The sequence below is a fragment of the Pocillopora damicornis genome, chromosome 9 (assembly GCF_964200805.1).
Source record: "Pocillopora damicornis chromosome 9, jaPocDami1.2, whole genome shotgun sequence".
In the NCBI taxonomy this organism is placed as follows: Eukaryota; Metazoa; Cnidaria; class Anthozoa; order Scleractinia; family Pocilloporidae; genus Pocillopora; species Pocillopora damicornis.
Window position 1 is genome coordinate 8,992,663 of NC_142678.1, and position 25,114 is coordinate 9,017,776.

A 25,114-nucleotide genomic window follows, 5' to 3' on the forward strand; every position below is an offset into this window, starting at 1 on the left:
TAAGTTTTTAACTTGTCAGAGTTTTATTGTTACGATTACAAACTGAAAATGGACTTGCAATTTCAGGAAAAGAAATCGAAACTTCCACTCATTAATTGGAATCAAGTTAAATGCAGTCACATATTGTCTTCACTGAAATATCCTGATTAAGGGGCCTCCCCTTCCAGAAAATATGGACTCCACAAAGGCAGGTTTACAGTTATCATATTGAAATAATTGAAAATAAGAAAGGTCCTCTTTTCCCTCTGAGCTTCAGATTTCCTCCAGATCATTTCCAAAGTCATCAAAAAAGTTTAAAAAGTTTAAAAAGTTTTCGTCGTCGTCGTTTCACCATGCAATTTCTGAGTCCTCATCACGAACTCCATAGCCTTCAGAAACCTCTTCGCCATCATCGTCACTCCACTCTGTATCTTCAGTTTGTGCGAAATAATCCGCGAATTCAAGAACGTCCTTAAATCCTTCGGTATCTGGAACTGAAGCTTCGGTATCTATGAAGTCATCTCTAGCAACGAGTGAATCTCCCTGATAAGTTTCAGGGGGCTTACCTCCACCATCGATAGATTCAAGATCATCACCGTCGCTCCAGTCGTCTCCTTCATCGTCATCTAACTCACCTTTAGTATAAAGAAGGTCATAAGTATCATTTTTATTCTGCTGTGAATTTCCATGATAGGTTTCTTGGAGTTTACCTTTACTATTGACAGATTCACGATCATCGCCGCCTAACCACGGGGTTTCCTCGTCGTCATCCATCTCACCTTTAGCACAAAGAGAGTTATTAGTATCGTGTTAATTCTGCTGTTTATCTCCATGACAACTTCATGGGACTTACCTTCAGTGTCGGCTTCTTTGTCATCATCTAGCCCGCCTTTAGCGCAAAGAGAGTCATTTGTATAATCTTAATCCTCAATAAACATCCATGTCACGTTGCATGGGGCTTACCTTCACTTTACCGATAGAATCATTCCCTAATTAAGTTCTGCGATCCTCCCATTAGCGAAAATAAGGCGTGAAAAATGTCAGGCCTGTACGGGATTTGAGCCCATGATCTGTGCGATAACGGTGCAGCGCTCTATAATGGCCGGCTCCCAGTTGGCTTGTTAGCTCAGTTGCTAGAGCGCTGCTAAAGTACTGTTCATTGCTGCAAAGATCGCTTCCATATTTAGAATCACTATTGTCACTTTCTCTCCACTCGGCTTCTTTAGAGCAATTGAGGTCACCTCCAGCAAAAATAATGCACTTAGTACTATTTACATTCTACTGTGAATCTCCATGATAAGTTTTATGGGACCTACCTTCACTATCAATAGATTCATAATCATCACTGTCTCTCCAGCCGGCTTCTTCATCGTCATCCAGCTTACCTTTCGCAGAAAGGAAGTCGTTCGTATCATTTAAATTCCGTTGGGAATAATCTCCATGATAACGAATATAGAAACGATCCTGGCAATTATGAACACTACTCAACTAGTAGTTGAAATAAGGCTTCATTATCAATAGATTCATTATCATCACCGTCCCTCCATTCATCTTCATCATCGTTATCTGACTCACCTTTAGCACAAAAAGGGTTATAAGTAATCATTTAAATGTGCTGCAAATCTCCATAATTGCTTCATGAGGCTTACCTTCACCATCAATATATTTTTGATCATCATAGTCTCTCCATTCAGCTTCTACATCGTCATCCGACTCACCTTTAGCACGAAGAGAGTCGTTAGTATCATCTTCATTCTGCTATGAATCTCCATGATAAGTTTCATGGGGCTTACCCTCACTGTCGCTGGCATCATCATTATCACTGAATCTCCACTCTGCGTCTTCATCGTTATCGGGCTTACCTTTGAGACAAAGACAGTCCTTAGTGTCGCATTAGCTACGCTGTACATTTCCATAATAAGTTTCATGGGGCATACCTCCATTACCGATAGATTTAAGATCATCACCTCCTTTCGACTCGGCTTGCCCATAATCATCCGGCTCCCCTTTAGCAATTATAAAGAGAGTCATAAGTATATTTCTAATTCTATACTGAGTCTCCATGATACGTTACATGGGGCAAACCATCATTTGTGATATATTCATTATCATCTCGGTTTCTCCAGTCATCTTCCTCATCGTATAAAACTCACATTTCACACAAAGAGAGTCATAAAGATCATCTTAATTCTGCTGTGAATTTCCATGATAAGTTTTATGGGGCCTACCTTCACTATCAATAGCTTCATAATCATCACTGTCTCTCCAGTCGGCTTCTTCATCGTCATCCAGCTCACCTTTCGTAGAAAGAGAGTCGTACGTATCATTTTAATTCCGTTATGAATCTCCATGATAAGCTTCTTGGGGCTTACCTCCACTATCGACAGATTCAGGATCATAAGCGTCTCCCCACTCATCTTCTCCATTGAAATCCAACTCACCTTTAGCACAAAGAGGGTCATAAGTATCATTTTAAATATGCTTTAAATCTACATGATAGGTTCCATGAGATTTACCTTCATTATCGATAGATTTATTATCATCACCGTTTTTCCATTCATCTTCATCATCGTCATCCAACTCACCTTCAGCACAAAGAGGGTCATTAGTATCATTTTAAATGTGTTGCGAATCTTCATGATATGTTTCATGAGGTTTACCTTCACTATCAATAGTTTTTTTATCATCACCGTCTCTCCATTCGGCTTCTGTATCGTCATCCAACTCACCTTTAGCACAAAGAGAGTCGTTAGTATCATCTTCATTCTGCTTTGAATCTCCATGATAAGTTTCATGGGGCTTACCCTCACTGTCGCTGGTATCATGATTATCACTGAATCTCCACTCTGCGTCTTCATCGTTATTGGGCTCACCTTTGAGACAAAGACAGTCCTTAGTATCGTCTTAGTTAAGCTGTGAATTTCTGTGTTGCGAATCTCCATATGTTTTATGAACCTTACCTTTACTATCAATATCATTTTAAATGTGTTGCGACTCTTCGTGATAAGTTTCATGAGGCTTACCTTCACTTTCGATAGCTTCAATATCATAACTGTCCCTCCATTCATCATCATTATCATCATCCAACCCACCTTAAACACAATAGGGCATATTAGTATCATATTAAATGTGTATGAATTTCCATGATATGTTTTATGAAGCTTACCTTCACTATCAATAGATTTTTGATCATCATAGTCTCTCCATTCAGCTTCCCCATCCTCATCCGACTCACCTTTAACACGAAGAGAGTCGTTACTATCATCTTCATTCTGCTTTGAATGCCCATGATAAGTTTCATGGGGCTTACCCTCACTGTCGCTGGTATCATGATTATCACTGAATCTCCACCCTGCGTCTTCATCGTTATCGGGCTCACCTTTGAGACAAAGACAGTCCTTAGTATCTTCTTAGTTAAGCTGTGAATTTCTGTGTTGCGAATCTCCATATGTTTTATGAAGCTTACCTTCACTATCAATATGTTTTTCATCATTACCGTCTCTCCTTCCGGCTTCGTCATCGTCATCCAGCTCACCTTTAGCACAAAGAGGCTTATAAGTAACATTTAAATATTCTTTAAATCTATAATGATAGGTATCATGAGGTTTACCTTCACTATCGATAGACTCATTATCATCACCATCCCTCCACTCATCTTCATCATCGTCATCCAACTCACCTTTAGCACGAAGAGAGTCGTTAGTATCATCTTGATTCTGCTATGAACCTCTACTTACTAAACCAACTACTCACCTTTAGCACATAGAGAGTCATAAGTATAATTTTAAAGGTGCCGTATATCTGCATGATACGTTTAACGAGCCTTACCTTCACTATCGCTTGATTCACTATCATCACCGTCCCTCCATTCATCTTCATCATCGTCATCCAACTCACCTTTAGCACAAAGAGTGTAATAAGTATCATTGTAAATGTGTTGCGAATCCCTATGACAAGTTTCCAGGAGCCTACCTTCACTATCGATAGATTCATTATCATCAGCGTCCCTCCACTCATCTTCATCATCGTCATCCATTTCATCTTTAGCAAGAAGAGAGTGGTTAGTATCATCTTGATTCCGCAATGAATCTCCATAATAAGTTTCATGAGGCTTACCCTCACTGTCGCTGGTATCACGATTATCACTGAATCTCCACTCGGCATCTTCATCGTGATCGGGTTCACCTTTGAGACAAAGACAGTCCTTAGTGTCGCCTTAGTTAAGCTGTATATTTCCATAATATGATTCAAGGGGCATACCTTCCTTATCGATAGATTCAAGATCATCACTTTCTCGCCACTCGGCTTCTTTATAATCATACGGCTCGCCTTTGGCAAATACAAAGCGTGACATCAGTATCTCTTATTCTGGAATGGGTCTCCATGATACGCTATATGTGGCAAACTATCACTTTTGATCGATTTGTGATCATCTCTGTCTCTCCACTCATCTTCTTCATCATTAGAAAACTCGAATTTCATACAAAGGGAGTCATTTTAATAATCTTAATTCTACTGCAAATTTCCATGATAAGTTTTATGAAGTTTACCCTCACTATCAATAGATTCATAACCATCGCCGCCTCTTCATTCGGCTTATTCATCGTGATCCTACTAGTCACCTTTAGCACATAAAGAGTCATAAGTATAATTTTAAAGGTGCCGTATATCTACATGATACGTTTAACGAGCCTTACCTTCACTATCACTTGATTCAGTATCATCACCGTCCCTCCATTCATCTTCATCATAGTCATCCAACTCACCTTTAGCACAAAGAGTGTAATAAGTATCATTTTAAATGTGTTGCGAATCCCTATGACAAGTTTCCCGGAGCCTACCTTCACTATCGATAGATTCATTATCATCAGCGTCCCTCCACTCATCTTCATCATCGTCATCCAACTCATCTTTAGCAATAAGAGAGTGGTTAGTATCATCTTGATTCCGCAATGAATCTCTATAATAAGTTTCATGAGGCTTACCCTCAATGTGGCTGGTATCATGATTATCACTGAATCTCCACTCGGCATCTTCATCGTGATCGGGTTCACCTTTGAGACAAAGACAGTCCTTAGTGTCGTCTTAGTTAAGCTGTATATTTCCATAATATGATTCATGGGGCGTACCTTCCTTATCGATAGATTCAAGATCATCACTTTCTCGCCACTCGGCTTCTTTATAATCATACGGCTCGCCTTTAGCAAATACAAAGCGTGACATCAGTATCTCTTATTCTAGAATGGGTCCCAATGATACGCTACATGTGGCAAACTATCACTTTTGATCGATTCGTGATCATCTCTGTCTTTCCACTCATTTTCTTCATCATTAGAAAACTCACATTTCATACAAAGGGAGTCATTACAGTAATCTTATTTCTACTGCAAATCTGCATGATACGTTTTATGAAGTTTACCCTTACTATCAATAGATTCATAACCATCGCCGTCTCTTCATTCGGCATATTCATCATGATCCAGCTCACCTTTAGCACATAGAGAGTCATAAGTATTATTTTAAAGGTGCCGTATATCTACATGATACGTTTAACGAGGCTTACCTTCACTATCGCTATATTCATAACCATTACCGTCCCTCCATTCATCTTCATCATCGTCATCCAACTCACCTTTAGCACGAAGAGATTTGTCAGTATCATCTTGATTCTGCTATGAATCTCCATGATAACTCTCATGGGGCTTACCCTCACTATCGCTGAGATTATCATTATCCCCCTCTCTCCTCTCTGCCTCTTCAACGTTATCCGGTTCACCTTTGGGACAAAGACAGTCGATCCTTAGAATCGTCTTAGTTAAGCTGTGAATCTCCATGATAGTTTTTTACGAGGCATACCTTCCTTATCGATAGATTCAAGATCATCACCGTCTCGCCACTCGGCTTCTTTATAATCATCCGGCTTGCCTTTAGCAAATGCAAAGTGAGATATTAGTATCTCTTATTCTAGAATGGGTCTCCATGATACGCTATATGTGGCAAACTATCACTTTTGATCGATTTGTGATCATCTCTGTCTCTCCACTCATCTTCTTCATCATTAGAAAACTCACATTTCATACAAATAGAGTCATTACAATAACCCTGATTCTACTGCGAATCTCAACGATAAGTTTTATAGGGTTTACCCTCACTATCAATAGATTTAAAACCATCACCGTCTCTTCGTTCGGCTTGTTCATCGTGATCCAACTACTCACCTTTAGCACTTAGAGAGTCATAAGTATAATTTTGAAGGTGCTGTATATCTACATGATACGTTTAACGAGGCTTACCTTTACTATCGCTTGATTCACTATCATCACCGTCCCTCCATTCATCTTCATCATCGTCATCCAACTCCCCTTTAGCACAAAGAGGGTAATAAGTATCATTTTAAATGTGTTGCGAATCCCTATGACAAGTTCCACGGGGCCTACCTTCACTATCGATAGATTCATTATTATCATGGTCCTTCCTCTCATCTTCATCATCGTCATCCAACTCATCTTAAGCAAGAAGAGAGTGGTAAGTATCATCTTGATTCCGCAATAAATCTCCATAATAAGTTTCATGAGGCTTACCCTCACTGTCGCTGGTATCATGATTATCACTGAATCTCCACTCGGCATCTTCATCGTGATCGGGTTCACCTTTGAGACAAACACAGTTCTTAGTATCGTCTTAGTTAAGCGTTATATTTCCATAACATGTTTCATGGGGCATACCTTCGTTATCGATAGATTTAAGATCATCACCGTCTCGCCACTCGGTTTCTTTATAATCATCCGGCTCGCCTTAAGCAAATACAAAGTAAGACATTAGTATCTCCTATTTTAAATGTGTTGCGAATCTCCATGATATGTTTTATAAGGTTTACCTTCACTATCAATAGTTTTCTTATCACCACCGTCTCTCCATTCGACTTCTGCATCGTCATCTAACTCACCTTTAGCACAAAGAGAGTAAAAGTATCATTTTAAATGTGTCGCAAATCTCCGTCTCTCCACTCAACTTCTCCATCGAAATCCAACTCACCTTTAGCACAAAGAGGCTCATAAGTATCATTTTAAATATTCTTTAAATCTACATGATATGTTTCATGAGGTTTACCTTCACTATCGATAGACTCATTGTCATCACCATCCCTCCACTCGTCTTCATCATCGTCATCCAACTCACCTTCAGCGCGAAGAGAGTCGTTAGTATCATCTTGATTCTGCTATGAATCTCCATGATAACTCTCATGGGGCTTACCCTCACTATCGATGAAATCATCATTATCTCCCTCTCTCCACTCTGCATCTTCAACGTTATCAGGCTCACCTTTAGGACAGACAGTTTACCTTAGTATCGTCTTAGTTAAGCTGGAAATTTCCATGATAGCTTTCACGAGGCATACCTTCCTTATCGATAAATTCAAGATCATCACCTCCCCGCTCGGCTTTTTTATAATCATACGGCTCGCCCGTAGCAGGTAGGAAGTGAGATATTAGTATCTCTTATTCTAGAATGGGTCTCCATGATACGCTATATGTGGCAAACCATCACTTTTGGTCGATTCGTGATTATCTCTGTCTCTCCACTCATCTTCTTCATCATTAGAAAACTCGAATTTCATACAAATAGAGTCATTACAATAATCTTAATTCTACTGCAAATCTCCATGGTAAGTTTTATGAGGTTTACCCTCACTACCAATAGATTCATAACCATCGCCGTCTCTTCATTCGGCTTATTCATCGTGATCCAACTTTAGCACATAGAGAGTCATAAGTATTATTTTTAAAGGTGCCGTATATCTACATGATACGTTTAACGGGGCTGACCTTTACTATCGCTAGATTCATCATCATTACCGTCTCTCCACTCTTCTTCATCATCGTCATCCAACTCACCTTTAGCACAAAGAGGGTAATAAGTATCATTTTAAATGTGTTGCGAATCCCTATGGCAAGTTCCACAGGGCTTACCTTCACTATCGATAGATTCATCATCATCACGGTCCCTCCCCTCATCTTCCTCATTGTCATCCAACTCATCTTAAGCAAGAAGAGAGTCGTTAGTATCATCTTGATTCCGAAATAAATCTCCATGATAAGTTTTATGAGGCTTACCCTCACTATCGCTAGAGTCATCGTTATCACCGTCTCTCCACTGTACATCTTCATCGTTATCGGGTTCACCTTTAGCACAAAGAGAGCACTTAGTATCGTCTTTATTAGGCTGTGAATCTTGGGAGTTTCATGGGGATACCTTTATTGTCGATAGATTCAAGATCATCACTGTCTCTCCAATCGGCTTCTTTATCATCATCCAGCTCACCTACAGCGAATACAACGAGTTATAAATACCTCTAGAATTCTAGTATGAGCTTCCATGATGAGTTTCATGGGGCATACCATAGCCATTGATAGACTCGTTATAATCTCTCACTTCAATCATCATCATCGTCATACAACTAACCTTTCATACAAAGAGAGTCATGAATATCATTCTAATCCTGCTCTGAATCTCCATGATAAGTTTTATAGGGCCTACCTTCACTATCAATAGATTCATAGTCCTCAGAGCCTCTCCATTTGGCTTCTTGATGGTCATCCAGCTCACCTTTCGCAGAAAGAGAGTCGTACTTATCATTTCAATTCCGCTGTGAATCTCCGTGATAAGTTTCTTTGGGGCTTACCTTCACCACCGACAGACTCAAGATCATCACCGTCTCTCCACACGGCTTCTTTACTGCCATCCGCCTCACCTTAAACACAAACAGAGTCCTTAAAATCGTCTTAATTTGGCTGTGAATCTTTATGATAACTTTCACGGGACCTACCTTCACTACCCATAGAATCTTTATCAATACGGTCACTCCACTCATCTTCTTCGTCGTCTTCCAACTCACCTTAAGCACAATGAGAGTAATTACCATGTTGTTAATTCTGATGTAAATTTCCATGATCAGTTTCATCGGATTTACCTTTACTATCGCTGGAGTCATCATCAATATCGCCTATCCTTTCGGCTTCTTCATCGTCGTATACTTCGCCTTTAGCAAAAATAGTTGGATTAGAATCATTTTCATTGCGCTTGTGATATGCATGATTTGTTCCATGGGGCTTAGCTTTACTATCGATAGAATCATTATCCTCACTTTCTCTCCACTCAGCTTCTGCATCATCATTTGGCTCACCTTTAGCGCAAAGAGAATGATTTGCATCAGCTTAATTCTGTTGTTAATCTCAAGCATATGTTTTTATGGGGTTTACCTTTACTTTCGCTGGATTCATCATCACCGTCTCTCCATTTAGCTTCCTCTTCGTCTTCTGGCTCACCTTACGTACAAAGAGATTCATTAGTATCATCTCAATTCCACTGTGAATCTCCATAATACACTTCATGGGGCTTATCTTTATCATCGATAAAGTCATTATCATCACTGTCTCCCCATTCGACCTCTTCATCGTTTTCAAGCCCGCCTTTAGGACAAAGAGAGTCTTAGTATTATCTTAATTTCGTTGTAAATATCCATGATACGTTTCGTAGGGCTCACCGTCACTATCGATAAAGTCCTTGTTGTTGTTGTCTCTCCACTCGGCTTCTTCATCGTCATCTAACTCACCTTTGGCAAAAACAGAGTCATTAGCATCACCTTAATTGCGCTGTGAATCTTCATGACACGTTTCATGGGGTTACCTTCAATATCGATAGATTCATCATCATCATTGTCTCTCCTGACGACTTCTTCATGGTGCACTAGCTCTCCTTTAACACAAAAAGATTCATAAGTATCAATTTTTATATTAAAATTCCTCCATGAGTCGCAACCTAATCGCCAGTAAAAATTTTCGCAAAATTACCTTAGTTTTACCATTAGTACTAAAGGAGTCATTAATATTAGAGTCATTCTGGTGTAAAACTTCCGTTTCGGAATGGTTATTTTCAGAATCAAGAGCTTCATCTTTACTCTTTGAATTTTTGATAAATTATCGTTGAGAACTGACTTTTCCTTAGCTTAAGTATAATTTGCTCAATTCTCCTAAAACTAAAAAATTCGCGCGCATGACCTAAATGGATCACGAACTGTACAACTTAGAAAGTTGGAGCTGAAATACGCTTGCACGCATCACGGACTTTCGCGGGCTCACTCAGGGAAACTGTGAAAATGTAGGACATAAAGTAGTGAAAGTACAGACTCGTCAAAGAAAAAGCGAAGTTTTTGAAAACTTTAGGTGCCTGAAATTTCATTCAGGGTTTATGGTTGCAGACATTCAACTAACGCGGATACACAACATATCCTTTGAACACTTCTGTTCCACGGTTTCACTCCAGATCAAACGACGAAAGCTGGCACCTAAGTACTTAAAACTCGGTAAAAACTCCTTTGTCCCATTTTTTATGCAATCACTGACGCGCACAGGCGTTTTTCAACAATCGTAGTAGTAGGTTACGTCTGGCAGCTCTGTGCTAATTACTTTCTTGTTGTTATAAGTTAGGTTACATTGTAATCACTCAATCGAAACAGATTCTAAATTTGATTAATAGAACTTCAGTTATCTGTTGGCCAGTGATGCGACAAGACGGCATTCTCGGTTCATCGATTAACTAGGACATAATTCAGGAACGGACAAGAATGTTTACCTACCATCACTCATTAGTGGTCTTAATCTTGGAATGGGCCGAGCATTGATTCCCAGTTGTGCGTACACAACCAAGAACACAATCCCGACCCACAATTTCATTTCTTGTCGTAAAAAAATTTCTCTTGAAAGAAAATTTGTTTCTGCACTGCAACTCAACTCCTAATATGAAGAAAAGCTCCGCAATACTGATTCTACGTCACAATTAGGAATTACTAAATTTGCAATCATACGTCAGTAATTAGTATTGGTAACAACATGATTTCGGGTGCAATTTGGTGCAAATAAGCACGAGTAAAGTTTTCAAAGACAACAAAATTGAGCGAGCCCGTAGGGCGAGTGCAGCTTTTAATCCTTGAAAAAGCATCACAGAGAGTCGAGACGGACGCAATTTTGGCAGCGCGCGCTATTTGTAATTTGCACTTGTGTTACAACTTTGCACCCGAGTTACATGAAAATGTACTCGTATTGTTAGTATAGGTAATCACATAATTTCGGGCGCAATTTGGAATAAATAATTACGAGTAACTAAAAAAAGACTAAAAAAAACATGAAAAAATACGAGATAGCTTATAAAAATTACGCAGAAGCAAAGCGCGCGCATCAAGTGCAAAAATAATTTATTCAAACCCTGCAAGTGACGTTGTGCGTTCGGTCAAAACAACCGCGTGCGTTCAAAACAATAATATACAATGATATTTTCACATCTTTAAGGAGGAAAAAGGTTCAAAGTTCGGCTAAACAATTCAAGGAATTTTTCAGTTTGGTTTATCACTTCTTTGCACTGAATTAACCCTCTTCTGCATTGAATTACCTGAAAACTGCATTTATCTCAACCAACAATACCGCTAAGTCCTTTTAAACAAGATGTTAGCTTTTTAGTCTTGAAACTAAAGAAATACCCTACTGTTTTATTTTAAAAGTAGAACGCTGCGCGTGCAATATAAAGCTACTCTCTAAAACTTACGCGGAGCAAGAGTTCTCGCTCAGTTCTTTAGAGTAATGTTACTTCCATAAAGAAGAACTTTTGTCGGGTTATAAAAGGGGTATGGATCTTTTCGCTATTCATTCATTCCCATAATTAATGGATGTGATCCTTTATCGATAAGTCTGCCGATGATCTTGTTCGATTCACTGCAGGTGAAGATGAAATAGTCTGGAAATGAGTAGTGCAGCCGCTCAGCCGGTTTGCCCCAAACTCTGAGCGGTATTCATACAAACAAATAATTTTTACACCAAGAATATAAATTCAGTGTTATTGCCTCGATGCTGATCATTTAGTGGCTCTCCTCCTTTACTACGATTACTCGAGGCATCGTTGCAGTTGTTAAAATATCCTATATAAAGTCTCACACACCTCAGGATTACGACAGAGGTTGTCGGCGATGAGGAAATCATGTGTACACTACAATTCTCCATACACGACGAACGACTCAAACGAGAATCCAAGATGGCGCACTCAGGTATTTCTGCTGGTGCGAAGGGAAGACTTGTTGCTGTGATAGGAGACGAGGTAAGGACCAATTCTCTTCTTAATCTTATCTAGTTATCGTCAGAATGACTTAGGTTCACTTTTCTTGGTTAAGGACACTTGCACTGGTTTTCTATTGGGAGGAATAGGAGAAATTAACGCCAAGAGACAGAAAAATTTCCTGGTTGTGACTAAAGGTAAGAAATTTCTCTTTGATTGCTGGGAATTGTGTTTATTAACTCGATTAAAAAAAAAGAGTAAGCTTAAGACATAAATCAGACTTAGTGGGAGGAGCAAATTGCATTCTTTTGCAGTCTCAGGAACTTGCAACCAGGATGCGGCAATCATACAACTGATATGGGGGAGTGTGAAATAATTCCCTCCATTCTACAAAAATCCTTAAAGAGGCGGTTTTTTAAAAAAAATAATGAAGTGCTAAGAATGTATCCCAAGTGCTTTTGTTTTGCTCAGTATCGATAGGGTGGCAACCCCAACTGACTCGTAGCAGAAATTTACAAATTAATATGCAACTTTTGCTTCTGACTATGTACCAGTAAATATTTTTTTTTCGTTTAGTTTGGATCCAGTTTCGCGACCGAAAAAGAGGGGTTATTGCTAGTTTTTTAGCGTCGTGGTCGTGATAAACCCTTACACTCACAAGAGCGATCAGGAAATAATTCCTCGTTTTAATATTATACACTTTTACGGATATAAGTGAAGAGAGTTGAGGAAACTATCACATAAAAAGCATCATCTTGCAATAGCAGCAACTTCTTGCATAAGAGATAAACAATCCATGTCAGTTCTTTCAATAACACCCAGCACCCGCTGGAGCTCTGGCAGGTATTCTGTTGTGAATCGCCGTGTATACTTTGCCATGTCCAAGTCAAATTTACAGAACAAAAAGGTTAATAAATAATATAGAAAATAACAGTCAAGTTAGTACTGGAGTATTCACCCCAGTTATTTTTTTAATTCTATAGCCTTTGTTTGTTAAATTCATTCTTTCACTGGCAGTTTTCTTTCTCTGCTTGTTTTGCTTGTTCTATAAAAGTTAATCATGCTCAAAGTAGAAGTGTACATTGTCAGTTACCTAAATAATTTTCAAACAAATTTGTGCTGAACTAAAATCATTAAATACTTTTAGATAAATAAAACAAAAGCAGTTCTTCTCAACTGCTGGTTAGAAAACAAACTTGAAAATCAAAGTTAGTTAAAACAGCTTGCTTGTTAATAGCACATGTAAATCAAATTTGAAATTTTTTTGGAAAGATGTTGACCTTGCCTATAGACACTTAACCTAGGCTTGGCTGTGAAGAGAACTACAAAAAGGCTATTAAACACTTAGTGTCTAAACTTTAATTTATAAAAAAAAAAGCTGTATTTGCTGAAAAATCGAAGAAGACCTTGTTCTACATTAACACAACGATTGTTTACGATCCGATATGAAACATGAGCTGTAGGAACACCTAAATTCATTGGCTGATTGGTTTAATTCAATTATCCTATGTAAACATTAAATGGACAATTCTGCAGAAAAGAATAATTCCGAGGTTTTCCTAGGAAATAAAACTGGTGAAATTCACTACTGCAAATCTTTAATTTCACCCAGTAACAAAAAAAAAAAAGAAAAAAAACACAACACATCAAAAAAAAAACAAAAACTAAACAAGAACCTGCAATCACAAAAAATTTGTTCAGTGTTTGAAGCAGGAGACTGAGAGGTTTGTTTCCAATTGCAAGCAGAAGAAACCTCTGTAAACAAAGATCAGGTGAAGAAAGGTTTGGATCGTAGCCTCAAAATTTGAGAACATATGCAGATGGAAATTTGATTCACACTGGATATTATCTAGTTTTGATTTTTGTTGACTGCTTTTTAGAAGTGTTTAGTTTTATGCGATTTTGGATCATTAACACCATTCTGGATCTTTCTGTGACTTTTTGGAAGCTGAAGTGAGACCTCAAACACCTGGAGGTCTTTTAGATTTCTTTCAGGTGACTTTTATCTTTATAAACAAGTTTTGAGTAAAAAACTATTGATATTGTCTTATCATACCATAAACCAAATTTCCTGGAAAATAAGATTTTGATTTTACAACATAGTGACTAAAATTTCAGTAACCAGTTACTACATGTCCTTTCAGAGGACTTCTTGTGTGAAACTCAGGCAGCAGGTTTGCAACTCAGCAAATGGAAGATTTTTAATAGAAATAAACAATCAGTTATGTAACAAATGTTACAAAGGAGGAGAGTAAAATTAAATGATCATTTACCAAAGTTCACCACAGAAAATTCTGTTGGAGGCAATTTTACTCTAGTGGAACCAATGGGTTAACAAGATTGGAATTGTTTTTCACATTATCCTCTGGCGGATGCTTTACGGAGGTAGCCACCTACTTCAAATCTTATTGAAAGCACTGCATTTATGTATGTTATTTGCCAGCTGAGAGGTTCATGTTGGACCTTGAGACAGAGGGCTCAGTTTTTCCAAATTTGGACCTCCATGCTGGTGATTAACATTTTTATTTTGTTCTAAATCTTCTTGAAATTCCTGCTAAAATGACTGGAATGCTTTAGAGCTGTAATTATGGCAAGATCCTCCTGAAACTGAACAATTTTGGAGTGAGAAAATGGTAGTTAAAACAGAGATAACACAAATTAAAGAGAGAGACTTCACCAAGATAATTTTATTTGTGTAGTGCAAAGTTGTTTAAAAGGCTTCCAAACAAACTTTGAAACATTATTTTTACAAGTATCTGTCACAATCTGACACCTGTCAGTTAGAAAGTGTGTTAGAAAAAACAGCATGTACACTTTCGAAAACAAAACAAAAAACAAACAGTACTGATTTGGCAAACAAACTCAAGTTCAATGACTATCAAGACAATGTTTCTTCAAAACCATTCAATTATCTTACAGAAAGTATTATTATTTACTTCCATTGATGATTATTGCACAAAGAATAGCTCTGTAAATTCTAAGGAAAGTATTTGTAAGTAAATTCAAATGTATTTTTTGAAGTTGTGGGGGTTTGCTTATGTGTTTGCTGCAATGGCGCAAATCTGGCCTTTTTCCACCAAATAACTGAAGTCAAATGAGACGCTTTAACTAGACCCAGGGGGAATTTAATTTAGCTTTTTCTTGTGGAATTCATTTTTTTTTTTTTTTTGTGCAATTTATGGTGCAAATGGTTTAACTGCACAAGTTGACTTGCAAAGACTTACCAAAAGTGTATTTAAAGTAAGACTGAAAACTTTGCTATACAGAAAATATTGATTGAGAGAATTCAGATGTTAAATGAGTGAAAGTTCCATTGACTAATTCGATTGTAAACAAATATCTCACAGGTTTAACTTTCTGAGTTAGTGTTTATGAAAGACAAAAGTTAATTGAAAACTTTTTTTAGGCTGTGTGTCAACCCATTTAATGACACATTTGCTACCACAAATTCATTTTGAAAAGAATTTTCAGATGGCAACCAAAATGATTTGAGAGTGAGAGAAGAGACAACTAATAAGTTATTAATTGGCTTGATTTGCTTTGAAATACTTTGCTTGAAAATAATGCCCAGCTGGAAAAAAAAAATTATTTATGGAGAATGGCAACAAAGCAAGGGATGTTCTTGGTATGGACCATGCTAAGAACCAGTCGAATTGCAAGATTTGTTACCGTGCCCTCTGAGATAAAACTAAATATATTTATGAGTCAAGATATCTACTTTTCAGGTCTTCGCAGTGGAAGGATAAACTTTTTTATTATCTTGTATCTTTTTCTTGTTTGAATAACTTTTCATTTGTTCTCTACAGAAACTTCAGTTAGTGAACTTGAAGAAGCCTTTCAGCAGTTTACAAATAGAAGTGATATTGCCATTCTTTTGATCAATCAAAATGTAAGAAGTTGATTTTTTTTCTTAAGAGTTTAAATCAAGATAGTGACAAAGTTCTACTATTGACAACGCTTCTTATTTGGTCCTTAGAAAAAGTGGCATGAAACTGCTATATTCCACAAACTAATTGGGCAACAGCACCACAACTTTTCTTACTTTCTGTGGCATAAAGCGACAAGAACTTTTGCCACTTTTCTAGGATGGGATGCTACTTCACTGTAGACTACTCCATGAACAGCACTTAATTAGCTTTCCTTGATAGTTTTCAGGTAACACTGGAGAGAGGCAGTGTAGGAACCCTTTTAAAACTCAAACCTGGGTATTTCAATTCAGAGGCCTTCCCTGCCAACAGGCTCCCTTAGCATCCCAGTCTTTTCTGGCATTAAATAGACAGTTTGATTTACACTTTATTTTTTTGTGACATGTTGTTTAGCTCAAGCTGTTCTGTTTGATTAAAAGGTGTGATAAAATGAAATAATGAATTTCAGCTGGTGGTTTTATAGGCAGGCAGCTCTGTTTCTTATTTTGTTAGTTCCACTGCCTTCATTTTGTTGATCAAACTTTTCCCAAAAAACCCATCAGCTTTTAAGGCTACTAATCATTAGGGTGAAGCACCTCTAAGTTAAAAGAGGACATTGATTACCATTGTATCTATGTATTGTTTGTTCTCCTGATCATGTATTTTTTTTCATTGTTCATTTTGTTGTAAGATTGCTGAGGAGATCAGGCATATTCTTGATAATTATGATAAAGCTATTCCAGCTATTCTTGAGATTCCATCCAAGGAGCATCCATATGACCCATCTAAGGACTCAATATTAAGAAGAGCAAAGGTATCTAGTTGATGCATTTTCTCCACAATTTTGGAACGTATTTTTGTTAGTTATTATCTGCTTATGTGCATATTGTGCCAAAAGTTATAATCACTCAATGCTTTTTTCATGCAAAATGTCCTCCCCTTTCTCTTTTGTTAGAAAAATATCCTCATTAACTTTCATAAACACTGATTTATGTACTGTCAGAAACATGTTTATGTATGATACTTAAAATGGTTCAAAGTAAACTTTGGAAATAAACCCATGTATAAGAATTTCATGGTTATTTCCTGTTAGCTGACAATATAGTGAAAAAAAGTGCATAGTTTGGGACTTTCCGCAATTCATTGTTGTTTGAGAAAGAAATAACAAGCTTGTTAAAAACAACAACAAAAACTTCTAGATGACATATGTATGTATCAGGAAATCAACTCAGCTATAATCTCTTTGATGGCTAATGGGCAATTCTTTAAGGCATTTTAAAAGAAAGTCATGTAAGTAAACATCATTACTTTGGAAGGGAAGTCAGACTGAGAGAAAAATCTAAGTTTGCTCTGATTTAGTTGACACTGAGCACAGCTGTGTGCTGTATTTAGAATATAATAAATGATCCTTTGCCAATTTCAACATTTCATAATCCAATTTACTCTAATTGTCAAACTTTATCAACTTGTGGGTCTCCTGATTTCATTATTGAGCCTACTATAATACGCAGGGGCTATATGGACACCTGAGCCAAACTGTAAACAAGCAATTTTTCCTTTTTGCTTTTCAAAAGTCTCAGTACCACCAAACTAGATGACTCAGATCAGTGTATAAAAAATGCTTTGTTTATGACATTCTGTGCCTCATTCAATACTTACCTAAGAAAAGCAGCCTACTCACTGCATTTATTCATTCTACTTAATTTAAAAGTGAAAATTGTTTGTGTGCATTTCCCATGGTGTAATCTGTACATCTGAACAACAGTTTATGTCAGATTGAAGCTGAAATCTCAGGTCATGTAGTAATCAAGTACTTTCTCTCTTCACTGTTAGGGTTTATTCAGTGCAGAGGACTTCAAGTAGTTATCCTGAAATGCTGCTTACAAGAACCAGTTATGAAGAGAATGAATTAGGAAAATTTGTGGAAAACTTAATTGTTATTTAACTATCAATAATCTTATTATTTTGATGGGAAGCTTGGAATTTGTACCTCTAAAAAGGTACAGTTTCTGAACGGTGTGAAAATATCAGTTAGATGGATCTCAGTCAAAGTATATTGCAATAACTCTAGGAATGGAATACTTACTGATGGACTAACACCTTTGGCTGAAAATGCAAGACCTAAATAGGAAGTGGGAATGAAAATCTGAGAGTAAAACAATCAGAAACAGCAGAAAACAGATGAAAATGAGAGATCATGAACAGACTGTCAAAGATATGCTGTGTTTCTTATACCAGTCCCAATAAGTGTTCAGTGAAAACTTAACGGTTTAACTCCCTTGAGTTGCTGAGACAAAAATTGCGCTTAGAATACCAATACACTGTCAAGTACACAATTGATGAGAATAAAGAAATTTATCAATATGGGGAATTTATATTTATTTCCACCTGTGTTTCCTACTCCATCAATGTTTTCCACTAGATCTTAACCCTTTAACTTCCATGAGTGACCAAAAGAGAATTTCTCCGTACAATATCAGTACAATATCAAGCAGACAAGTGATAAGAGTAAAGAGAAATATCAATTTGGGGATAATTAGTTGATCCAATACTAAATTCTCAAAACCAACATTATAAAAATTGTGTGGCCGGCTTTTCTTTCTTTTTTTTTTTTTTACCCAAAATAAGGGGGGACCCGGGCCCTTCGAGCCCCTCCCCTAGATCCGCCACTGATAACAAATGTACGTTGCTCGTCTAACTTCATGTCGTTTTAGGTCAGTTGTCGGGTATTTATGTGCGAAGAGGGTACCGTTTACATACAAAAAAAAACCTGGCCCTTCAGAGAGTGTAAAATCCAGTGAGAAATTTGGAAAAAGGAAGTTAATGATACGAATAATAGTCTTCGTGGCTTATACATGACCCATTGTTGTATGTGCATCATTTATCACATTCTTTTTCGTCTCAATAAGACGGTCAGTTTTAAACAGAACATACATAAAACTCCTTCTTCTAGGTTACGGGAACATCGCAATCGACAGAAATGAAATTTAAGGGTAAATTTTCATTCAGGCTCATATTGCATCGACTTTCATGACATTTGGTGGCTCCTAAAGGAGCCGTTTGTTTTAGGCGGGAAACCCACAGAGTGAGTTTACTTGCTGCTGGTGTACTTGGTCACAGCCTTGGTTCCTTCACTGACGGCGTGTTTAGCCAGTTCGCCGGGCAGAAGCAGCCTAATGGCGGTCTGGATCTCGCGAGAGCTGATGGTTGATTTCTTGTTGTAGTGAGCGAGACGGGATGCTTCGGTGGCGATGCGCTCGAAGATGTCGTTAACGAACGAGTTCATGATACCCATGGCTTTGCTGGAGATACCAGTGTCAGGGTGAACTTGCTTCAACACTTTGTAGATGTAGATGGCATAGCTTTCTCTTCTCTTGCCTCTCCTCTTTTTCTTTCCATCAGCAATAGCCTTCGCCTTTCCGGCTTTCTTCTCGCCCTTCTTTCCTGCAACTTTAGCTGGCATCTTGTTAAATAACGAAGATAGATGGTTGTGTACCGTTGTTCGGTTTGTATTTATATCGGAATTGTGAAAGGATCTATTACCATACGGATCGAAATTCTCGCTCGATGATTGGCTTATTCTTATACTGACCCTGGGGGTTAATTTCCATGTCATTCTCTCTTTGTTCAACAATATTGCGATGACATTTAATTATACGAAACTTGCTACTGATTGGTGCTTTTCGATCCTTCTAGCATAATAAACCAACTATAAATATCAAAAGTTGTAAAAAGTTTACCATTCACTCTTGCTGAAAGCACTCAAAGCGGTTCGTATCGACATGTCTGGTCGCGGTAAAGGTAAAGCTAAGGGCACCAAGTCCAAGAGCCGCTCATCCCGAGCAGGGCTTCAATTCCCAGTTGGTCGTATCCATCGTCTTCTCCGCAAAGGCAATTACGCGGAGCGTGTTGGCGCTGGTGCTCCTGTGTATTTGGCTGCTGTGCTCGAATATCTGAGCGCTGAAATCCTCGAGTTGGCAGGTAACGCTGCGCGTGACAACAAAAAGACAAGAATCATTCCCCGTCACCTTCAGCTGGCTGTCCGTAATGACGAGGAGTTGAACAAACTGCTCGCCGGGGTCACCATCGCACAGGGAGGTGTTCTTCCCAACATCCAGGCCGTACTTCTGCCTAAGAAGACTGAGAAGAAACCCAAGGCCTAAATCAGCTTTAACACGCTTAAAAACGGCTCCTTTAGGAGCCACCAAATATTGCAAAAGTCTTAACCAAATAAATGCGATCAAGTGAACATGAATAAGTAACGATTAACCTGAATATCACTTGATAACCTTCCTCCCCAGTTTCTAGTTTGATGCCATAAAGGTAAAAAATCTACGGTATCTCGGGAAATGAATGTTGACAAACGACCAAATGCATTTGAAAAAGCTTTCGCGCACCAAAATCTAGCTCCATCGGAACATTTCTCGACCCAAATGTGTGTATTAACTTTCGCGCCAAAATCGTTAGTCGTTACACTCTTGTTATGTCGACGTCACTGGCGGTAATTAAAAAATTGCGCCTGAATATGATGATTTTGATTTATACATTTGCTGCACGTTACACTTATGCAAGAAACGAAACGAAACTCGGAATGAAAAGAAAGCCGACAGTGATCTCATGCGGGTGACTAACAAGTGGGCCCATTGATTGCAACTAAAAAAAATGGTACTTCTAATTCATATGTAAAAAACAATAAGAACAAATAGAGAAGGCTTTCAATCGTGTATGCCAGGTATATTTTATCCTTCCTATGCGGGCTTTTTTTTTCTTGCGCCACTTAGACCCTACCATGACGCGCGCAGATAATGCGATCATTTTCTTTTGTAAACAAGAAGTATGAGCGAAGCATATAGAATCTAAATGGACTGCAAAAAAGCAAACACATCTATTGGTCAGGACTTTCCTTATATTTGGTGGCTCCTAAAAGAGCCGTTTGTTTGTTGTTAGTGGTGCCTGTCTAACCGCCAAAGCCGTATAGAGTGCGGCCTTGTCTCTTCAGAGCGTACACAACATCCATGGCTGTGACAGTCTTTCGCTTGGCGTGCTCTGTGTATGTCACAGCATCACGGATCACATTCTCGAGGAAAACTTTTAGAACGCCACGAGTCTCCTCGTAGATCAGGCCAGAAATTCGCTTGACACCGCCACGGCGGGCAAGACGACGAATGGCTGGTTTGGTAATACCTTGGATGTTATCGCGAAGAATCTTTCGGTGACGTTTGGCGCCCCCTTTTCCTAGACCTTTACCGCCTTTACCTCGCCCAGACATGTTGATTATTACTCGTGTGCAAGAGTTATGGCAACTGAGAGTGCGTTATTACATTTTATTGGGAAAGATATGACCTCTCAGAAAGCAGTGTGGAAATACATGTTGCTATTGGTTGAGGAAAAATATCTAATCATAATTATCAATGCAGTATTAACATGTATTAACATGAATCACACGGCATTCTGCGCGCGCTAGTTTGATAGTTGGAAACAACTCTGTTGCATCTAGAAGTCAGTTGCGAAACCACGCTAAGAAAAGGTTAAGCATTCTAGTTATCCTACATGGAAAATTTAAGGAGTGGATAGTTCTCAATTTATTCTCAAACGACCTTTCAGTTATTTCGGATCAAAATATAATCACACATCTGAGAAATAATTCACAGGTTTCGTACCTAACCAATCAAATCTCTTGATTTCGAACCAATCAGAAACAAGCCCGCCAGGTATAAATCAATTTCTCAGTTAAGTTTATGTATTATCATTTATTCTGAGTCTTTGAACAAGATGGCACGTACGAAACAAACTGCACGAAAATCGACCGGTGGAAAAGCTCCACGTAAACAACTCGCCACAAAGGCAGCTCGTAAGAGCGCTCCTGCTACCGGTGGAGTCAAGAAACCTCATCGTTACAGGCCTGGTACAGTAGCTCTTCGTGAGATTCGTCGTTACCAGAAATCCACCGAGTTGTTGATCCGCAAGTTGCCCTTCCAGCGTCTTGTGCGAGAAATCGCTCAAGACTTCAAGACTGATCTGCGTTTCCAGAGCTCGGCTGTGATGGCTCTTCAAGAAGCTAGCGAAGCTTACCTCGTTGGTCTTTTTGAAGACACCAACTTGTGCGCCATCCACGCCAAGCGTGTCACGATCATGCCCAAGGACATTCAGTTGGCCCGCCGAATCCGCGGAGAACGAGCATAAGCAGACTCCACTTCAAATCACAAACGGCTCTTTTAGGAGCCACCACATAAAGAAAAGCAATGACCAATCTATGAGCCCCTGTTGACCTAAATAAATTCTTAAAATATAAAATGCGACACTGAAGAGAAGTTGAACCCATTGAAATTGTTACACCATGTTTGCTCGGTGCGCGTCTTGGCGACAATACAGACATATAAGTTATGTCTGGCCTATATCCGTGCTTAGGAACACACCATGTCTTCATTTCTTAAGTAACCTAAAGAAACTAACCTTACCTTTCTTCATTTACACTTCGTGCATGTTATTTTGGCGCTAATATTATATGAATATGCCGCGATAACTGATACATTTTGCCATCTTTTGGATCTGTTTCTTACATCACGATACTTGTTTTCTCACGCTTGACTTACATGCTGCATGAAATGTAAAATTGCAATGTAAACTACACTTACTTCTTTCGAATTAGCACACCGCTTATCAAGTCAAGTATGAAAAGGCGGAAGTCATAGGTTTGTTCTTCTTGTTCGAATTTAGAGGCCGGCCTTCCTTTGAATATGCATCATTTTTCCATACAAAAGCGAAATTAAGGACCCTTTCCATCCTGCCGTAACGTTATGATGTAACTAAACTTAAATTTTCTTTTCTGGGGTAGTTGGTCTTACTGGAATCCGGTACCTACTAAATTGTGTCGGACAAATTATTCCCATTCGATCGATAATTAAATAAACTGGATATTCGCAAATAGTCTGCTGTTTCGCGTCCCTCTAAATCGCACACCTCACCTCAGAGGAAGCCTACTGCAGCGTTTAGCAAAAAGATTACATTGCCAACTAATTATAAGTTTTTTTTCGTGAATGAATTTGCCACATTTTGAGAAAATATTCTCTCTAACTTAACTCCGCTCTTGGCATGAAAATCTGATCAGAAGTCGACAGCGCGCAACCGTCAACCGGTTCATGCAAAACTGTCTCTTCAGTAAAGCAAGGCAAATCCACCAAAATAACCTCAAAGCGTTTTTCAATCGCCCTTCGTTTCAAACGATTGCTTCAATGTTACCCCATCTCTAAGTCTTTTTCTTTGTTCGAGACATTTAGCATACCTCTTATTAAGGTCACGTATGAAATGGCGGACGTTATAGTTTTGTTCTTCTTGTTCAAGTTTAGAGGCTGCTCTGCCTTTGAATATGCATCGAAAGGCTATGTATTTCATACAAAAAAAAATTAAGGAATCAATCTTTCTGGTAATTCTTAAAATGCTGATAAAAGGTGACTTAAACTGAAGTTCTTTGCGCATTTTTCCAAAGTTCTTTCGTAGTCTTACCGCGTTGTAGATTTTTGAGCCTTAAATGTCATTCTTAATTTGAGTAATTTAAAGTAAATTTTACATCCACATTTTATGAGAGAACGTAGCTAAGTTCTCTATAAATAGAAAAGATCTGAAGTAATTGAATAAGCTCGTTATCGACCAAAATGTCAAGCAAACTAACACAGTTTAGACGACGCCATTTTAGTCTAACCCTGTTTCCTCAGTGGTCCGTACGTGAGGCATAATATTTCTTTGCGCGCTCTAAGCAGTCATTACTTGTCTTAGTTCCGAAGGTTTTACAGCACACAACATGTCCGAAGCAAAGTCACCATCTAAGAAGAAGCCAGCTGCGCCCAAAAAGCCAGCCGAGCATCCACCTTACGCAGACATGATCAAAGCTGCTATCTTAGCGTCGAAAGAGCGAAATGGTTCTTCCCGCCAAGCCATCGAGAAGTACATCAAAGCCAACTACAAGGTGGATGAGGTTGGCTCGCACTTGAAGATGGCTTTGAAGAGGGGCGCCACTAGTGGAAAGTTTGTCCACACCAAGGGAGTCGGTGCTTCTGGTTCGTTTAAGTTAGCTAAGGAGGAAAAGAAGGAGAAGAAGCCAAAGAAAAAGCCAGCTGCAAAGAAGAAGCCTGCAGCCAAGCCAAAGAAACCCGCCGCCAAGAAGACAGCGAAGAAACCAGCGGCGAAGAAGGTTGCAAAGAAACCCGCCGCTAAAAAGCCAGTAGCGAAGAAACCAGTGGCTAAAAAACCAGCGGCAAAGAAGCCTGCGGCTAAAAAACCAGCTTTAAAGAAGCCCGCAGCTAAAAAGCCCGCCAAGAAAGCAGCGAAGAAATCGCCAAAGAAGACCACCAAGAAATAAAAACCCAAGGAGGGTAGCAACTCTTCACCAAACGGCTCCTTTAGGAGCCACCACATTTAAGAAAAAGTTATTATCAACTGAGTGTCGATATAGCCTTCGGTAATCCAGTGTAAATTCACGATATTTTCAATCGTGGACCATGATAAATACTTGCAGTAGAGAGCAGATTCGCACTGAACCCGCTAACAAATCTTTAAACTCTTGCAGTAACCCCCATTTCATTTCCTTTTACAGTAATATCCCAAAACATTTCATAAAATCTTGAGAAGAAAGTTCATTGTCTCCAACCTTGAAATTTTGATTGTTGAACAAATTGTTCTTGTCAGTACTACCAAAGGAAATATATTAAGAAGTATATGGAGAATGTGGATGCTTAAGGCGAGTTTGAGACGCAAGTTTTAATAAGAATATTTAATTTTCTCCCACCAAACATCCCATTTCAATGTAAAACAATTTTAAGTTACCAAGAAACATACCGTCTCGAATTTGGATTTAACCTGTTTTGAAAAAAAAAAAACATTTAACCCGTTAAAAAAAAAACCAAAAAAAAAAAAAACCCCACAACTCGTTTTTAAGGACTTCTGTTTAGATTGGAAATAGACAGCTGACTTCAGAAGACTTGTCCGTTAGCTTCTGCTCTCTTTCATAAACCATATTTCAATTTAATTGGGTCTTATGCAGATTAGCATATAAAACAATGGGTGTAACCCCTTGCAGCCCCATGACATTTGCTTGTGAAATTTGCCCATAACATTTATGTTGATTTTATGAA

General features: G+C 38.5%; 7 protein-coding genes across 7 annotated transcripts; 4 read left to right on the forward strand and 3 right to left on the reverse strand.

Annotated features, from left to right (window-relative positions):
- Positions 1 to 11,442, reverse strand: LOC113680881 (uncharacterized). The gene is made up of 46 exons (XM_089182000.1): positions 10,616 to 11,442; positions 9,667 to 9,735; positions 9,524 to 9,592; positions 9,240 to 9,305; positions 8,951 to 9,019; positions 8,807 to 8,875; positions 8,663 to 8,731; positions 8,518 to 8,586; positions 8,233 to 8,301; positions 8,094 to 8,162; positions 7,950 to 8,018; positions 7,806 to 7,874; positions 7,234 to 7,302; positions 7,090 to 7,158; positions 6,857 to 6,925; positions 6,705 to 6,773; positions 6,561 to 6,629; positions 6,417 to 6,485; positions 6,273 to 6,341; positions 5,836 to 5,904; positions 5,687 to 5,755; positions 5,543 to 5,611; positions 5,109 to 5,177; positions 4,965 to 5,033; positions 4,821 to 4,889; positions 4,677 to 4,745; positions 4,240 to 4,308; positions 4,096 to 4,164; positions 3,952 to 4,020; positions 3,808 to 3,876; positions 3,590 to 3,658; positions 3,446 to 3,514; positions 3,290 to 3,358; positions 3,146 to 3,214; positions 3,003 to 3,071; positions 2,784 to 2,852; positions 2,640 to 2,708; positions 2,496 to 2,564; positions 2,352 to 2,420; positions 2,208 to 2,276; positions 1,917 to 1,985; positions 1,773 to 1,841; positions 1,629 to 1,697; positions 1,296 to 1,364; positions 690 to 758; positions 1 to 614 (listed from the first exon to the last, which is right to left on the reverse strand). Exons 1-46 carry the CDS (start codon positions 10,710 to 10,712, stop codon positions 328 to 330), a joined length of 3,417 nt encoding a protein of 1,138 aa, XP_089038126.1. The 5' UTR covers positions 10,713 to 11,442; the 3' UTR covers positions 1 to 327.
- A 483-nt stretch (positions 11,443 to 11,925) lies between these two features.
- Positions 11,926 to 18,348, forward strand: LOC113680867 (V-type proton ATPase subunit F). The gene is made up of 5 exons (XM_027197916.2): positions 11,926 to 12,123; positions 12,197 to 12,278; positions 15,888 to 15,970; positions 16,678 to 16,800; positions 17,820 to 18,348. The coding sequence occupies exons 1-5, from the start codon at positions 12,007 to 12,009 to the stop codon at positions 17,847 to 17,849; spliced, it is 435 nt and encodes a 144-aa protein (XP_027053717.2). The 5' UTR covers positions 11,926 to 12,006; the 3' UTR covers positions 17,850 to 18,348.
- On the reverse strand, positions 18,341 to 19,741 carry LOC113680859 (histone H2B.1). Its single transcript, XM_089182010.1, has one exon. It carries the CDS (start codon positions 19,600 to 19,602, stop codon positions 19,078 to 19,080), a length of 525 nt encoding a protein of 174 aa, XP_089038136.1. The 5' UTR covers positions 19,603 to 19,741; the 3' UTR covers positions 18,341 to 19,077.
- Positions 19,734 to 20,241, forward strand: LOC113680857 (histone H2A). Its single transcript, XM_027197907.2, has one exon. It carries the CDS (start codon positions 19,769 to 19,771, stop codon positions 20,147 to 20,149), a length of 381 nt encoding a protein of 126 aa, XP_027053708.1. The 5' UTR covers positions 19,734 to 19,768; the 3' UTR covers positions 20,150 to 20,241.
- A 595-nt stretch (positions 20,242 to 20,836) lies between these two features.
- LOC149039990 (histone H4) lies at positions 20,837 to 22,275 on the reverse strand. Its single transcript, XM_089182011.1, has one exon. It carries the CDS (start codon positions 21,253 to 21,255, stop codon positions 20,944 to 20,946), a length of 312 nt encoding a protein of 103 aa, XP_089038137.1. The 5' UTR covers positions 21,256 to 22,275; the 3' UTR covers positions 20,837 to 20,943.
- Positions 21,615 to 22,292, forward strand: LOC113680858 (histone H3). The gene has a single exon (XM_027197908.2). The coding sequence runs from the start codon at positions 21,759 to 21,761 to the stop codon at positions 22,167 to 22,169; it is 411 nt and encodes a 136-aa protein (XP_027053709.1). The 5' UTR covers positions 21,615 to 21,758; the 3' UTR covers positions 22,170 to 22,292.
- A 480-nt stretch (positions 22,293 to 22,772) lies between these two features.
- On the forward strand, positions 22,773 to 24,345 carry LOC113680856 (histone H1). The gene has a single exon (XM_089182009.1). It carries the CDS (start codon positions 23,785 to 23,787, stop codon positions 24,340 to 24,342), a length of 558 nt encoding a protein of 185 aa, XP_089038135.1. The 5' UTR covers positions 22,773 to 23,784; the 3' UTR covers positions 24,343 to 24,345.
- Positions 24,346 to 25,114: the final 769 nt, after the last annotated feature.